Source organism: Pan paniscus, chromosome 21 (genome assembly GCF_029289425.2).
Source record: "Pan paniscus chromosome 21, NHGRI_mPanPan1-v2.0_pri, whole genome shotgun sequence".
Classification (NCBI taxonomy): domain Eukaryota; kingdom Metazoa; phylum Chordata; class Mammalia; order Primates; family Hominidae; genus Pan; species Pan paniscus.
In genome coordinates this window covers 18,869,791-18,885,585 of record NC_073270.2, presented here as the reverse complement: position 1 = coordinate 18,885,585, position 15,795 = coordinate 18,869,791, and the positions used below count along the sequence as shown (strand labels likewise).

At 43.0% G+C, this 15,795-nt stretch overlaps 1 protein-coding gene across 6 annotated transcripts in view; it reads right to left on the bottom strand.

The window, feature by feature from the left end:
• Nucleotides 1-4,743: 4,743 nt before the first annotated feature.
• MGME1 (mitochondrial genome maintenance exonuclease 1) overlaps nucleotides 4,744-15,795 on the bottom strand; it is a 22,513-nt gene continuing 11,461 nt past the window's right edge. For 5 of the 6 annotated variants that reach the window (XM_063600867.1, XM_003810601.6, XM_055105000.1 and 2 more), the window contains 2 exons: nucleotides 7,593-7,725; nucleotides 4,744-5,937 (listed from right to left, as the gene is read on the bottom strand). In XM_063600867.1, coding sequence (XP_063456937.1) covers nucleotides 5,767-5,937; nucleotides 7,593-7,725 — 304 coding nt within the window. In that variant the 3' untranslated portion in view covers nucleotides 4,744-5,766. The remainder of the gene's footprint in view (nucleotides 5,938-7,592; nucleotides 7,726-15,795) is intronic. The other variant, XM_063600869.1, reaches the window with a different exon arrangement.

Below are 15,795 nucleotides of genomic sequence, written 5' to 3'. Positions count from 1 at the left end.
CACAATTTCAAGAAGCAGATACTATTATTTTCCCCCAAATTACAGATGAGGAAATCAAGCACAAAAAGGTCAAGTAACAGGCCGGGTGCGGTGGCCCACGCCTGTAATCCCAGCACTTTGGGAGGCCGAGGTGGGTGGATCGCGAGGTCATGAGATCGAGACCATCCTGGCTAACAAGGTGAAACCCTGTCTCTACTAAAAATACAAAAAAAATTAGCCGGGCATGGTGGCGGGTGCCTATAGTCCCAGCTACTCAGGAGGCTGAGGCACGAGAATGGCGTGAACCCTGGAGGCCGAGCTTGCAGTGAGCCGAGATCGCGCCACTGCACTCCAGCCTGGGTGACAGAGCAAGACTCCCTCTCAAAAAAAAAAAAAAGGTCAAGTAACTAGTCCCAGGTCACAGAGCTAGTAAGTGGCAGAGTCACAATCCATACTGCACTTTCCACTATATTGCATGTGTCTTGTGTGTACCAGAAAACACGTGCAAAGGTGTTCACTGCTGCATCGTCTGGAGTAGCAAAACACTGTTAACCGAACAGTCCATTAGCGTGACAATAAAACAGGAGGAAGAACTGCAGAGGAGTTAAAAGCAGTTATGAAAGATCTAGAATTGGTGAACCTGGAGACATCTCAAAAACAAAGTTGAGATAAAGCAAGTAAATCTAAAAACACAGAAAGCAAAACTATATTATACATGGAAACCAGTACACACAGTAAAACTATACCAAAAACCCACATCAAATTTATGACGGCATTTGTCTCAGGGGAGAGGGAAATGGGATTAAGAAAACAAGGCAACAGCTTTTATCTGTAATGCTTTTTTTTTTTTTGAAGACTGAGTCTCGCTCGCTCTGTTGCCCAGGCTGGAGTGGAGTGGCATGGTCTTGGCTCACTGCAACCTCTGTCTCCTGGGTTCAAGCAATTCTCGTGCCTCAGCCTCCCAAATGGCTGGAATTACAGGTGCCCACCACCACGCCCGGCTAATTTTTGTATTTTTAGTAGAGACGGGGTTTCACCATGTTGGCCAGGCTGGTCTCGATCTCCTGACCTCAGAAGATCCACCCGTCTCAGCCTCCCAAAGTGCTGGGATTACAGGCATGAGACACCGCGCTGGCCTGGTCTATTTGTTGTTGTTGTTGTTGTTTGTTTTAGAGACAAGGTCTCACCCAGGCTGGAGTGTAGTGGTGTGATCATAGCTCTCTGCAGCCTTGGACACCTGGACTCAAGTGATCCTCTTGTCTCAGCCTCCCAAGTAGCTAGGACTATCAGCATGACCCCCATGCCCAACGACTTTTTTTTTTTTTTTCCCCCAAGACGGAGTCTCACTCTGTGTCACCCAGACTGGAGTGCAGTGGCGTGATCTTGGCTCACTGCAAGCTCCGCCTCCCGGGTTCATGCCATTCTCCTGCCTCAGCCTCCTGAGTAGCTGGGACTATAGGCACCCACCACCACGCCTGGCTAATTTTTTGTATTTTTAGTAGATTACACGACTTTATACTTTTTAGAGATAGGAGTCTTTCTATGTTGCCTAAGCTGGTCTCCAGCTCCTGGCCTCAAGCGATCTTCTAGCCTTGGCCTCCCAAAGCATTGGGTTCAAGGTGTGAACCCCTGCACCTGGCCTGTAACAATCTACATATTTTATATCTATTTCTTAAGTAAAATGGGAAAAACCCCTCAAATCTGAACCCAAAACATTATTTATTTATTTATTTGAGACAGGGTCTCAATCTGTTGCTGAGGCTGGAGTGCAGTGGTGCAATCTTGGCTCACTACAACCACCACCTCCCAGGCTCAAGCGATCCTCCCTCAGCCTCCCAAGTAGCTAGGACCACAGGTGCATGCCACCACACCTGGCTACTTTTTTGTATTTTTGGTAGAGACGGGGTTTTGCCATGTTGCCCAGGCTGGTCTCAAACTCCTGAGCTCAAATGATCCGCCCGCCTCAGCCTCCCAAAGTGCTGAGATTACAGTCATGAGCCACTGTGCCTGGCCATCTTTTTATGATTGGATCTTCACAAATGCATTACTCAACCTGACAATTGTTATTGTCATGGCAACATACAAGCCTTTTGCTCATTCTGGGGTCTCTCCCCAGAGATTCTCTCTAGTTCCCTTCAATAGTATAAATAACTGAAGTGGATCAGTAGGTTAGACTTCCAGCAGAAGCACATATCTGCTTAACTTTTAGGCCTCTGCTGGCTGGAAGGGAGGCAGGAAGGAAAAGTCAGTTCTACTTTTTACTTAGCATTGAGTGATTTAACGCATAGCTCCAAACGACTTATTGTTTCTTTAAACATGGAAGTTTCAACTATTCCCTATTTTGTTTCTTAATTTTTTTTACTCCAATGATTCCCTTCCTTCACTTTTTTGTTGAGGGGTGGGCAGGAACACAGGGTAGGTTATAATCAAATATTTAATTGCTCGGGTGGAAAGCCTCAGTGATTAAAACAAGTTACCCTTCTCCAATTCCTTTTAAAGCCAGTAGGCAAATTGGTTACCTAGAAACACACTGACTTATGACTAACCCCCTTCCTGTATTTACCAAGGTCAACACATATGAAACCGTAGGTCATACACTGACCAGTTTTCCTAGAATTATAATAGGTTATAGAGGCTAATGTTCTCAGATTATCAGGCTCCGAGGAAGAGGCCAGGTGTAAGGAGGAAAAAGGCCATACGTGTATGTGTATATATATATACTTTTTTTTTTTTTTTTGGAAAAAACAAAATTGGCTTTTGTGTCAGCATGGAACTTCTGTCAGTTGCTGACTGCATTGGTAAGAATGGGTAGAACTGTGGAGGAAAAGGAAATGCAGTTAGCTTTGAAGCCAACGGATTTTCTCAAAACTAAACACTGGAAGGCAACATTCTGTACTTCTGAGAAAGCCTCCTCAGAAAAGCAATATACACACACCTCCTTTAAAAAAAATGTAAATTATCACTGAGCATCTCTCCTTATTTTGAATGCTGTTTCATTTCACTGGAGTTTCATATGCAGTATATCACTTCGGCAAAGAGATGGCAACCAACAATTCCTAACATACGTGTTAATTCTTTTTTTTTTTTTTTTTTGAGACGGAGACTCGCTCTGCTGCCCAGGCTGGAGTGCAGTGGCGTGGCCTTAGCTCACTGCGACCTCTGCCTCCTGGGTTCAAACAATTCTCCCGTCTTAGTTCCCCAAACAGATGGGACTACAGGTGTGCACCACCAGGCCCAGCTAGTTTAATTTTTAGTAGAGAAGCAGGGTTTCACCATGTTGGCCAGGCTGGTCCTGAACTCCTGACCTCAAGTGATTCACCCGCCTCGGCCTCCCAAAGTGCTGAGATTACAGGCGTAAGCCACTGCCTCATACATGTTAATTCTTGAAAAACTGCAACTCATTTAGAAACTCAAATTTGACTTTCTCCTCCTCTGCTTTCGTAGTAACAATAACTTTTTCCGTTGACATTAACATCTCAGGAGATGTGACCCCCGAGGAGTATCATCATTGTCAGGAGAAACTGGTGAGCCCTTGAGCTCAAGAAAACCTGCCCAGGGATTTACCTTCTCTGTTCTTATACCAACCACATCCTCCTGGTCACACTCTCCTGAGGGGCTCCCTCATAGAACTTTTCAGGCCACCATTATCTTGGGAGACTCCTAGTATAAAGTCACAGGTCTGAGACAAATTTCTATTTACATAACAGAACACCTGTATTAAAATGAAATTTTGCAGCTGGCCATAGTGACTCACGCCTGTAATCCCAGCACTTCGGGAGGCTGAGGCAGGCGGATCACCTGAGGTCAGGAGTTTGAGACTACCCTGGTCAACATGACGAAGCCCTGTCTCTACTAAAAATACAAAAATTAGCAGGGCACGGTGGTGCACGCCTGTAATCCCAGCTACTTGGGAAGCTGGGGCAGGAGAATTGCTTGAGCCCAGGAGGCGGAGGCGGCAGTGAGCCCACCGCACTCCAGCCTGGCTGACAGAGCCAGATGGTCTCAAAAAAAAAAAAAAAAAAAAAAAAGAAAGAAAGAAAAAGAAATTTTGTTAGGTCTAGCCTCCTAAATTCTAGGTTGAGGCTTATTAGAGCAGAGTGGCAAACTCTGCTAGCACAACTTTTAATTGCCTCACTTCATTTTTGACTGGAATTTACAGGCTACAGAAATATGTATCTGCAGCTTGAGAAAAACCCACATGAATGCACAAGTGTATAGAGATAATACAAAGGTCCCCCTTGATCCTCCCATCTCCTACCTGAATATTGCTTTCCTGGCTAGGTGACCGTGGCTGAGGGCTTAGTGAGGAGGCTTTTTTTTTTTTTTTTTTTTTTTTTGAGACAGAGTCTCTCTCTGTCGCCCAGGCTGGAGTGCAGTGGCGTGATCTCGGCTCACTGCAAGCTCCGCCTTCCGGGTTGACGCCATTCTCCTGCCTCAGCCTCCGGAGTACCTGGGACTACAGGCGCCCGCCACGACGCCCAGCTAATTTTTTGTATTTTTAGTAGAGACGGGGTTTCACCGTGTTACCCAGGATGGTCTCGATCTCCTGACCTTGTGATCCGCCCGCCTCGGCCTCCCAAAGTGCTGGGATTTCAGGCGTGAGCCACTGTGCCCAGCCGAGGATGCTTTCTTTTATGCACTTACACAGAACTCTCACCAAAGCTATTGGGCTTGTGGTAAAATTCTGAATTATAAAAAAAGTGCAAACAATTTCCAGGTTTATAAAATTATCCTATAAACACACAAAGTAAACAAAACCAAAGCTTCATTACTCATATCTTGTATTTTATTTCTTATGAAAATGGCTACCCAAAGAAGTCATTGTAGCAGGCTACTATTTTAAGGCAGCAACTGTATAACTTAAATGCTAACAGACTCACTCCATAAGACAGAAAACCCTTCCCCAGGGCTGTAATGGGCATTTAAGTTTCCCAAACCCAGGGACAACTAATTTTTATTACCTACTGAATAGAAACAAATGGATTTTAATAGTTCCCCTCCCCTATAGCTGAAAAACTCCACAAACAATAATTGACTCTATCTACATGATCTGTTGACTCACACCAGAAATAGTTACTAAAACACTTAGAATTGTGACGTTCAAACTGGACTCTGGCTACTTCTGGGGGGTTATTTGGTGTTATGCAATGGCATATTGCCAGCGACATGGTGAATATACTGTCTTTATAGTCAGCAATGTTTAGTTGAGGCTAATCACGTATTTATTTTTTCAAAAGGTTAAATGTAAGCTTTTCCCAACTGAAATATATAGAAAACCCCAATGTATGAAACAAGTTTTAGGCATTGGTGTTGGCAGCGGTAGTGGGCTGATGTGTCCTCCCTGCACACAGCTGGGGGCATGTAGCCCCTTCCCCTCTGGGTGAACCCTGGGGAAATCTTGGCACCCTCAGCCTCACTGCCTTCCAATCTCAGCTCAAAGACTGGGCATCCTGCCTGGGACCACGCCTCACCCACCCGCAAAAAAAAACGTCCCTCAAGGGAGTACAAGAGTCACCAGCATGACTGCCCATCCTGCGTGTCCTCCTTTCAGGTAAATAAGAGGTAGCATAGCTGGGATTTCGCGTGCCGAAGTCTAGGTCTTTATATCTAGACTTTGGGGCTTTTCAGTCTTTTTGGTAACAACACATTTCAACAAATTAATACTTCTACTTGTGTTCGTGTAGCACTCAGATCCAGTGGCACCTCATTTTTACACTGGAGTAAACAGCAATATATGTTCCCAAACTGTGAGAAGGTGCTGAATGTTCCCAAATAGCAACTTGCTCCCTATTCTGAATATTCTGGTTTCTGAATATTCTGGTTCTTTTTCTTTTCCGTATATTCCTCTAGTCGAAGAAGCCACTTGGCCCAGTACTGGGAACAGAGCTCTGCATCCATGAAATGTGGGTGGGCAGGTGATCCATCTTTGTAGGCCACCACAATTAAGCCACATTGAACCTAGGAAGAAACACAGGGCAATTCTCGTTTCACTACATTAGGTCCAGAGTTTAGGTTCATTTCCTTCTTACTCCAGGGCAAACTCAGTATAAAACAATCTACAGGATATCTCCTAACTCAGTTTCTAAGGTGGGTTGATCAAAGACTGCACCAGGACACAAGAACACAAAGATGACAGATAAAACATTGAAGACTGGGCTGTGATCATTACAGAGCCATTAAAAAAAAAAAAAAAAAGGCCCAAGAAGAGGGTGGAAAAGTGCTTTTTTTTTCTTTTTTGAGACAGGATCCCACTACCATCGTCCAGGCTGGAGTGCAGTGGCACAATCTCGGCTCACCGCACCCTCGAAGCTGAGGCGGGCACCACTTCCGGCTGATTTTTCTATTTTTAGTAGTGATGGAGTTTTGTCACGTTGCCCAGGCTGGTCTTGAACTCCTGGGCTCAAGCAATCTGCCCACCTCGGCCTCCTTCAAAGTGCTGGGATTACAGGCATGAGCCACCACCCCTGGCTAAAAAGCGCTATTTATTTATTTATTTATTTATTTATTTATTTATTTATTTGGAGAGACACAGTCTTGCTCTGTTGCCCAGGCTGGAGTGCAGTGGAACAACCTTGGCTCACCGCAACCTCCGCCTCCTGGGTTCAAGCGATTCTCCTGCCTCAGCCTCCCAAGTAGGTGGGACTAGAGGCACACACCACCACGCCCAGCTAATTTTTGTATTTTTAGTAGAGACAGGGTTTCGCCATGTCAGCCAAGCTGGTCTTGAACTCCTGACATCAGGTGATCTGCCCACCTCGGCCTCCCAAAGTGCGGGGATTATAGGCTTGGGCCACCACACCTGGCCTATTTATTTATTTTTGAGACAGGGTTTTGCTCTGTCGGCCAGGCTAGAGTGCAGTGGTACAATCTCGGCTCACTGGAACCTCCACTTCCTGGGCTCAAGCAATTCTCCCACCTCAGCCTCCCAAGTAGCTGGCACAAGTGTACGCCACCATGTCCAGCTAATTTTTGTATTTTTTTTGTAGATACGGGGTTTCACTATGTTGCCCAGGCTGGACTCAAACTCCTGAGCACAAGCAATCTGCCTGCCTCGGCCTCCTAAAGTGCGTGAGCCACTGTGCCCAGCCAAAAAGTGCTTTTTAAAGTGGGAAAGGAACAAGGAAGACATTAAGCAATGGGATAAAAATAGAGATTAAAAAAGGAGAAACCTCAAGGAGTTCTATTTTTTAACTTTTTTTTTTTTTTTTTTACAATTTTTCTCCTCCTACCCCCCGACTGAGTAGTTTTTTTTTTTTTTTTTGAGACAGATTTGAGATGGAGTCTCTCTTTTGCCCAGGCTGGAGTGTAGTGGCGCAATCTTGGCTCACTACAACTTCCACCTCGCAGGTTCAAGCAATTCTCCTGCCTCAGCTACTAGAATAGCTGGGATTACAGGCATGAGCCACCATGCCCAGCTAGTTTTTGTATTCTTGGTAAAGACGGGGTTTCACCATATTGGCCAGGCTGGTCTCGAACTCCTGACCTCAAGTGATCCACCGGCCTTGGCCTCCCAAAGTGCTAGGATTACAGGCACGAGCCACTGCGCCCGGCCCGGAGTTATAGTTTTAAGTAAGCATTGAGCAAAGCTTTAAGTAGAGGCTCAGTGTCCTGACCTGAAAGCTGTAGTTGGTGTCATGGTTCATGGCACCCATGTATGCCACAACTTGCAGTGGGTTGTCAAATGTACTTTGAATAAAAGGCTTTGGTTTCTCTGATGTCTTCCAATCAATCACACACAGCTTGCCCCTAAAGAGAAACCACAGGAAGACTTTGTAGGTAATAGATCACACTGAAAATCTCTACTAGGTTAACAGTTCTCTTATGTATAGTTTGTTACTTGTCAGCCAATGACCATTGCTCTTATTCACCATTTTTTTCCTTTTTTAAAAAAGAGATGGGGTTTCATATGTTGCCCAGGCTAGACGCATACTCCTGGGCTCAAGTGATCCTCCCACCTCAGCCTCCCAAGTAGCTGGGACTATAAGTGCACCCCACCACTTTTTCTCTCTCTCTTTTTGCATCAAATAACCAGTGGATTCCTCCCCCCATCCCCTATCCTGGTCGGGTTTATACTTGCCAAATGCAAATATCAAAAGGATATAGAGAGTGGACCAGTAACTGGTGACTCTCAAAGGACTCTATCATTTCAATCTGTCTTTCATGACTTCAATTTCAAAATCAGCAGTTTATAGGGAGATTTTGTACAAAGCATGTGTATTGCTTACATGTCACTATAGCTCTAAACAGAGTTACACCTCATGCAAACTCAGTCTAGAGCAGCACTGGCTAAAAGAAATAAAATGTGAGCCATGTGTCATTTTAAATTTTCTAGTAGCCACATCGGAAAAGAAAAAAAAAAATACAGCTGAAATTTTAACATTTTACTTAGCCCAACGTATCCAAAATATCATTTCAACATGTAATCAACTAACAAATGATTAATGGGATATTTTACGTCTTTTTTTAATTATAGGGATATTTTACATTCTTTTTTGTACAAAGTCATTGAAATGTAGTTTGTATATTGTTATAGCACACCTTAGTTTGGCCTGACCACATTCAAATGCTCAATAGCTATAGGGGTTAGTGGCTACTCTACTGGACAGTTTTGGTTTAGAGATAATTTTATTGTCTTTATAATTGTTTTGTAATATTGCCAAGTTTGACAATCTGTGTAGTTGAGAAAAGGGCCCCAGTAACTCTAGGATGCCATTCCTGGTTCTTCTTTTTTTTTTTTTTAGATGGAGTCTCACTCAGGCTGGAGTGCAGTGGTGTAATCTCGGCTTACCACAACCTCCGCCTCCTGGGTTCAAGCGATTCTTCTGCCTCAGCCCCCTGAGTAGCTGGCATTACATGTGTGCGCCACCTCGCCCAGCTAATTTTTGTATTTTTAGTAGAGATGGGGTTTCACCCTATTGGCCAGGCTGGTTTCAACTCCTGACCTCAAGTGATCCACCCGCCTTGGCCTCCCAAACTGCTGGGATTACAGGTGTGAGCCACCATGTTATATTTCTGCCACAGAACACGGTTTGCAGCAATGTACTGTAATTGTAGAACTTAATAAATGTAAAAAAAAAAAAACCTTAATAGCATTCTGAAAACTATAAAATATTGATGAAAGAAACTGAAATGATACAAATAAATGGTAAGATATCCTCTGTTTATGGACTGGAAGAATATTGTTAAAATGTCCATACTATCCAAAGCAATCTATAGGTTCCACGCAATCTTTATCATAATTCCAATGGCAGGCCAGGTGTGATGGCTCACACCTGTAATCCCCAACACTTTGGGAGGCCAAGGCAGGTGGATTGCTTGAGCTCAGGAGCCCGAGACCAGCCTGGGCAACATGGTGAAACCCTGTCTCTATAAAAAATACCAAAAAATCAGCCAGGTGTTGTGGCTGGAGCCTGTTGTCCCAGCTACTCAGGAGGCTGAGCCCAGGAGGTGGAGTTTGCAGTGAGCCGAGATTGCACCACTGCACAACAGCGTGGGTAACAAAGCCAGACCCTGTCTCAGGAAAAAAAAAAAAAAAAATTCTGCCGGGCATGGTGGCTTACACCTGTAATCCCAGCACTTTGGGAGGCCAAGGTGGGCAGATCACCTGAGGTCTGGAGCTCCAGACCAGCCTGGCCAACATGATGAAACCTCGTCTCTACTAAAAATACAAAAATTAGCCAGGCGTGGTGATGTGCGCCTGTAATCCCAGCTACTCGGGAGGCTGAGGCAGGAGAATTACTTGAACCTGGGAGGCAGAGGTTGCAGTGAGCTGAGACTGTGCCATTGCCCTGCAGCCTGGGCGACAAGGGTGAAACTCTGTCTCAAAAAGAAAAAAAAAATTCCAACATCATTTTTCACAGAAATAGAAAAAAAAAATCCTAAAATTAACACGGAACCACAAAAGACTCCGAATAGCCAAAGCAATCTTGAGTGAAAAGAACGAAGTCGGAGGCATCACACTGTCTGATTTCAAAGTACAGTCATGTGTAGCTTAATGACAGGGATATGTCCTGAGAAATGCATGGTTAGGCGATTTTGTCATTGTGCAAACATAGAGTATATTACACAAACCTAAGTAGGATAGCCTACTACACACCCAGACCTTTGCTCCTAAGCTACAAACCTGTACAGCATGTTACTGTACTGAACACTGCTGGCAACTATAACACAATGGTAAGCATTAGTGCATCTAAACACAGAAAAGGTACAGTAAAAATATGGTATAAAAGATAAAAAACGGTATACTTGTATAGGGCACCTACCATGAATGCAGCTTGCAGGACCAGAAGTTGCTCTGGGTGATTGAGTGAATGAGCGGTGAGTGAATGTGAGGGCCTGGGACATTACTGTATACTACTATAGACTTTATAAACACTGTACACTTACGCTACATTAAATTTATAAAAAACGTTTTTCTTTCTTCAATAATACATTAACTTTAGCTTACTATAACTTTTTTACTGTATAAACTTCTTTAATTATTTTGAGACGGTGTTTCACTCTTGTTGCCCAGGCTGGAGTGCAATGGCACAATTTTGGCTCACTGCAACCTCCACCTCCCAGGTTCAAGCGATTCTCCTGCCTCAGCCTCCCAAATAGCTGGGATTACAGGCATGCACCACCACGCTTGGCTAATTCTGTATTTTTAGCAGAGATGGGGTTTTGCCATTTTGGCCAGGCTGGTTTCAAACCCCTGACCTCAGGTGATCCACCCACCTTGGCCTCCCAAAGTGCTGGGATTACAGGCGTGAGCCACCATGCCCGGCCACTTCTTTAATTTATTGACTCTTGTAATAATACTTATCTTAAAACAAACACATCGTACAACTATACAGAAATATTTTCCTTTTTTTTTTTTTTTGAGACAAAGTCTTGCTCTGTCACCCAGGCTGGAGTGCAGTGGTGCAACCTTGGCTCACTGCAACCCCCACCTCCCAGGTTCAAGCAATCTTCCTACCTCAGCCTCCAGACTAGCTGGGATTACAGGCATGTGCCACCACACCCGGGTAGTTTTTTGCATTTGTAGCAAAGACGGAGTTTCATCGTGTTGCCTAGGCTTGTCTCGAACTCCTGACCTCAAGTGGTCCACCTGTCTCGGTCTCCCAAAGTGCTGGGATTACAGGTGTGAGCCACCATGCCCCGGCCTCTTTTTTGATATCTTTATTCTACATGCTTTTTCTATTATTAAAATTATTTTTTACCCCTTAAACCTTTGTTAAAAACTAAGACACAAACATACACATTAGCCTAGGCCTACACAGGGTCAGAATCATAGTAAATACATAAGCCAGTAATAGTTGTTTATTACCATTATCAATTATATACTGTAGTGTACATAATGGTATGTGCTGTTTTTATATGACTGAATAGGAGGTTAGTTTATACCAGCATAACCACGAACACGAGTAGTATGTTGCACTATAACATAACATCACTAGATGATAGGAGTTTTTCAGCTCCATTATAATCTTATGGGACCACTGTTTACATGTAGTCTGTCGTTGACTGAGATATTGTTATGTGGAACATGGCTGTATAAAGTAAAGCTGTTATAATCAAACAGCATAATAGCATAAAAGCAGACACCTTAAACCAATGGAACAGGACAGATAGCCCAGAAACAAAACCATGAATTTACAGTCAATTGATTTTCAATAAAGGTACCAAGAACGAACAATGGGGAATGTTTTGTCAATTGTGTTAGGAAAACTGGGTATCGACTTGCATAAGAATGAAATTGTACCCTATCTCATACCACATACAAAAATCAACTTAAAATTTAAGACCTGAAACTGTAAAACTACTAGAAAAAAAACATGAGAAAAGCTCCCCGACACTGATCTGAGCCATGATTTCTCAGATAGAAGCCCAAAAGCACAGGTAACAAAAGCAAAAACAGACAAATACATCCAATTAAAAAGCTTCTGCATAACAAAGGAAACAACAGTGAAGTCACAATCCACAGGATGGGAGAAAATATTTGCAAACCACCTATCTGATAAGGGGATAATATCCAAAGTATATAAGGAACTCAAACAACTAAATAGTAACAAAACAAATAACTTGATTAAAAAATGGGCAAAGGAGCTCAATGAATATTTCTTAAAAGAAGACATGAATGACCAACAGACAGATGAAAAAATGCTCAACATCTCTAATCATTAGTGAAAGACAAATCAAAATCACACTGAGCTATTATTACCTCACGCCTGTTAGAATGGCTATTATCAAAAAGACAAAAGGTAAGTGTTGGTGAGGACTGCAGAAAAGAGAACCCTGATAAACTGTTGGTGGGCATGTAAATTAGTACAGCCATTTGAGAAAACATCATGGAGGTTCCTCAGAAAACTAAAACATCTAAAAACTGAAACCAGAACTACCATACGATCCAGCAATCCTACTTTTGGATATATAGCCAAACGAATTAAAATCAGTATGTTGAAGAGACACCTGCAATCCCAGGTTCACTGAAGCATTATTCACAAAGGCCAAGATGTGGAAACAACCTAAGTGTCCATCTATGGATAAATGGATAAAGAAAATGTGGATACACACACACACACACACACACACACACACACAAAATAGAACACTACATAGCCTTTAAAAAGAAGGAAATTCTGTCATTTGTGACATGGGTGAACATGGTGAACATTTTGCTGAGTGAAATAAGCCGGGCACAAAAAGACAAATACTGCATGATTTCATTTATATGTGGAATCTAAAAAAGTCGAACTCAGAAAGAGAGAGAGTAGAATGGTGATTACAAGAGGATAGGGATGGAGAGTGGGGAAGGGGAAAGAGGAGATGCTGATCCCAGGGTATGAGGTTTCAGTTAGGTCAGAAGAATAAATTTTAGTGCTCTGTTGCACAGCATGGTGACCATATTTAATAATGCATTGTATATTTAAAAGTTGCTAAAAGAGTAGATTTTAAGGATTCTCACCACCAAAAAATGATAAATAGGTGAAGTGATGGATATGATAATTAGCTTATTTAATCTTTCCATTAGGTATACATATATCAAAATATCATACTGTAGCCCATAAATATATACAATTATTGTCAGTCAAAAACATTTTTTAACATCATAGTAGCGTAAACCCAAATTAAAAGTACAGTAACAGTTCACAAATAGCTCTTAAATGAAAAGATGCTCAGTCTCACTTATGTGACATGCAAATTAAAAATACAATGTTATCAAAATTACTAACACTGTATTGTTAAATATATTCACTCATATTCTTGGTAATTTAAAATGCATACCCTTGACCCAGCAACCTTCCTAAAGTATAGGATAGCAATGGCTTGATATCCTGAGTACAAGTGAAGTGACAAGTGCCTGGGAGATTTAAGAAGCAGTCATGTCCAGGTCTACTTCAGACCAACTAAATGTATTGTAACTGCATATATCACATGTCTAAAACAAACAGGCCAGGCATGGTGGCTCATGCCTGTAATCCCAGCACTTTGGGGGGCTGAGGTGGGTGGATCACCTGAGGTCAGGAGTTCGAGACCAACCTGGCCAACATGGTGAAACCCTGTCTCTACTAAAAACAAAAAATTAGCTGAGCATGGTGGCACATGCCTGTAATCTCAGCCACTTGGGAGTACAAGACAGGAGAATCGCTTGAACCCAGGAGGTGGAAGTTGCAGTGCCGCACCATTTCACTCCAGCCTGGGCAACAAGGGTGAAACTCCGTCTCAAGAAAAAAATAAACAAATGAATCTGTGCATCTGCCTAGAACAGCTCTGTAATATACAAAGAGGCACATTTGCTGCAGCACTGTTTGTAATTGTGGAAAACTAGAAATAATCTGAATGTTCCCAATAGGGAAATGGGTAAGGCTCATTCATACAAAAGAATACAAAAAATGAGTTAAGAGAGAAGTAGGGCCAGGTGCAGTGGCTCAAGTCTGTAATCCCAGCACTTTGGGAGGCTAGATAGGTGGATCACCTTAGGTCAGGAGTTCGAAACAAGCCTGGCCAACATGGCAAAACCCTGTCTCTATTAAAAATACAAAAAAAATTAGCCAGGCACCTGTAATCCCAGCTACTCAGGAGGGCGAGGCAGAATTGCTGGAACCTGGGAGGCGGAGGTTATAGTGAGTCCAGATTGTGCCACTGCACTCCAGCCTGGGCAATAGAGCGAGACTCTGACACACACACACACACACACACACACACAAAGAGTAGTAGATTGGGCAAGGTGGCTCACGCCTGTAATCCCAGCACTTTGGGAGGCTGAGGTGAGGATCATACTTCCTTCCCAGTTCTAGATTAGTCTGGGCAACACAGCAAGAATTATTTCTATAAAAAAGTAAAAAAAGAAGTAGATCAAAATAATCATGTAACATCTACTGAATATATAGTATGCATTAAGTACTGTTCAGGGAATATCTCATTTTATAACAACCCTACAAGGTAGGTACTACCATTTGTCTTATCTTAAAGATGAATAAATTGAGACAGAGAGCGACTAAGTAATTAATCTAAGGTTAAGATGAAAAGCCAAGCCAGAATCCAAACTCAAGCAGCCGGCTCCTGAGCCCAATATCTTACTAGCTTTGTGATGCTGTGTATCTAGAGATGTCTGTATATTATGACTCTCACAGTTCTGCATGAAATCATACATAAGTGCTGCCTACGCATGTGTATTATACATAGCATTATGTGTGTGCTAAGAGTATAGAGGGCACATATTCTTAGGTTCTCCTGATGCTGTGTCACAGATCATTGGTCATTAAAAAAAGAAAAGAACAAAAAAGAGCGTAGAAGGCAGACTAGAAGAAGGTAGTGCCAAACTTAAAACAGCGATCGCCTTTGGCCACGGGTGGTTCAACAGAATTTGGGGTTAATCTGTAATGTTATATTTCTTTAAAAAAAAGATCTCCATGTAATCACAGGGATAAGGAAAAAAAAAGTTTTAAGCAAATGCAACAGTGTTAAGTGTTAATTGTGGGTGGTGGAAAATTATTACATGAGAAAAGAATGTTACAGATCTATATAAACTAATAAAAAAAATTTTTTTTTTTTGAGACGGAGTCTCGCTCTGTCGCCCATGCTAGAGTGCAGTGGCGTGATCTCGGCTCACACTGCCAGCTCCGCCTCCCGGGTTCACGCCATTCTCCTGCCTCAGCCTCCCAAGTAGCTGGGACTACAGGCGCCTGCCACCATGCCTGGCTAACTTTTTGTATTTTTAGTAGAGACGGGGTTTCACCATGTTAGCCAGGATGGTCTCAATCTTCTGACCTCGTGATCTGTCTGCCTCGGCCTCCCAAAGTGCTGGGATTACAGGTGTGAACCACTGCACCCAGCCTGATTTTTTTTAAATAATTTTTTTAAGTGGAAAAAAGCAGGATATACCATCTTGTGTTAAAAAATGAGTGTGGGGACAAATGATTGTACATATGGTCATACAATATCTCAGGAACACAGGAGCTTTTTAAACAGAGGTTCAATACAGAGTGGGTGTGGGGAGTTACTCTTAATAGCATATTACCCATTAAAAATTCAGTGGGGTCGGGCACAGTGGCTCACACCTGTAATCCGAGCACTTTGGGAGGCCGAAGCAGGCAGATCTCCTGAGGTCAGGAGCTCGAGACCAGCCTGGCCAACATGGTAAAACCCCGTCTCTTATGAAAAATACAAAAATGAGCTGGGTATGGTAGCAGGAGCCTGTAATCCCAGCTACTAGAGAGGCTGAGGCAGGAGAATCACTTGAACCCGGGAAGCAGAGGTTGTAGTGAGCCAAGATCTCGCCATTGTACTCCAGCCTGGGCGACAACAGCAAAACTCCTTCTCAAAAACAAACAA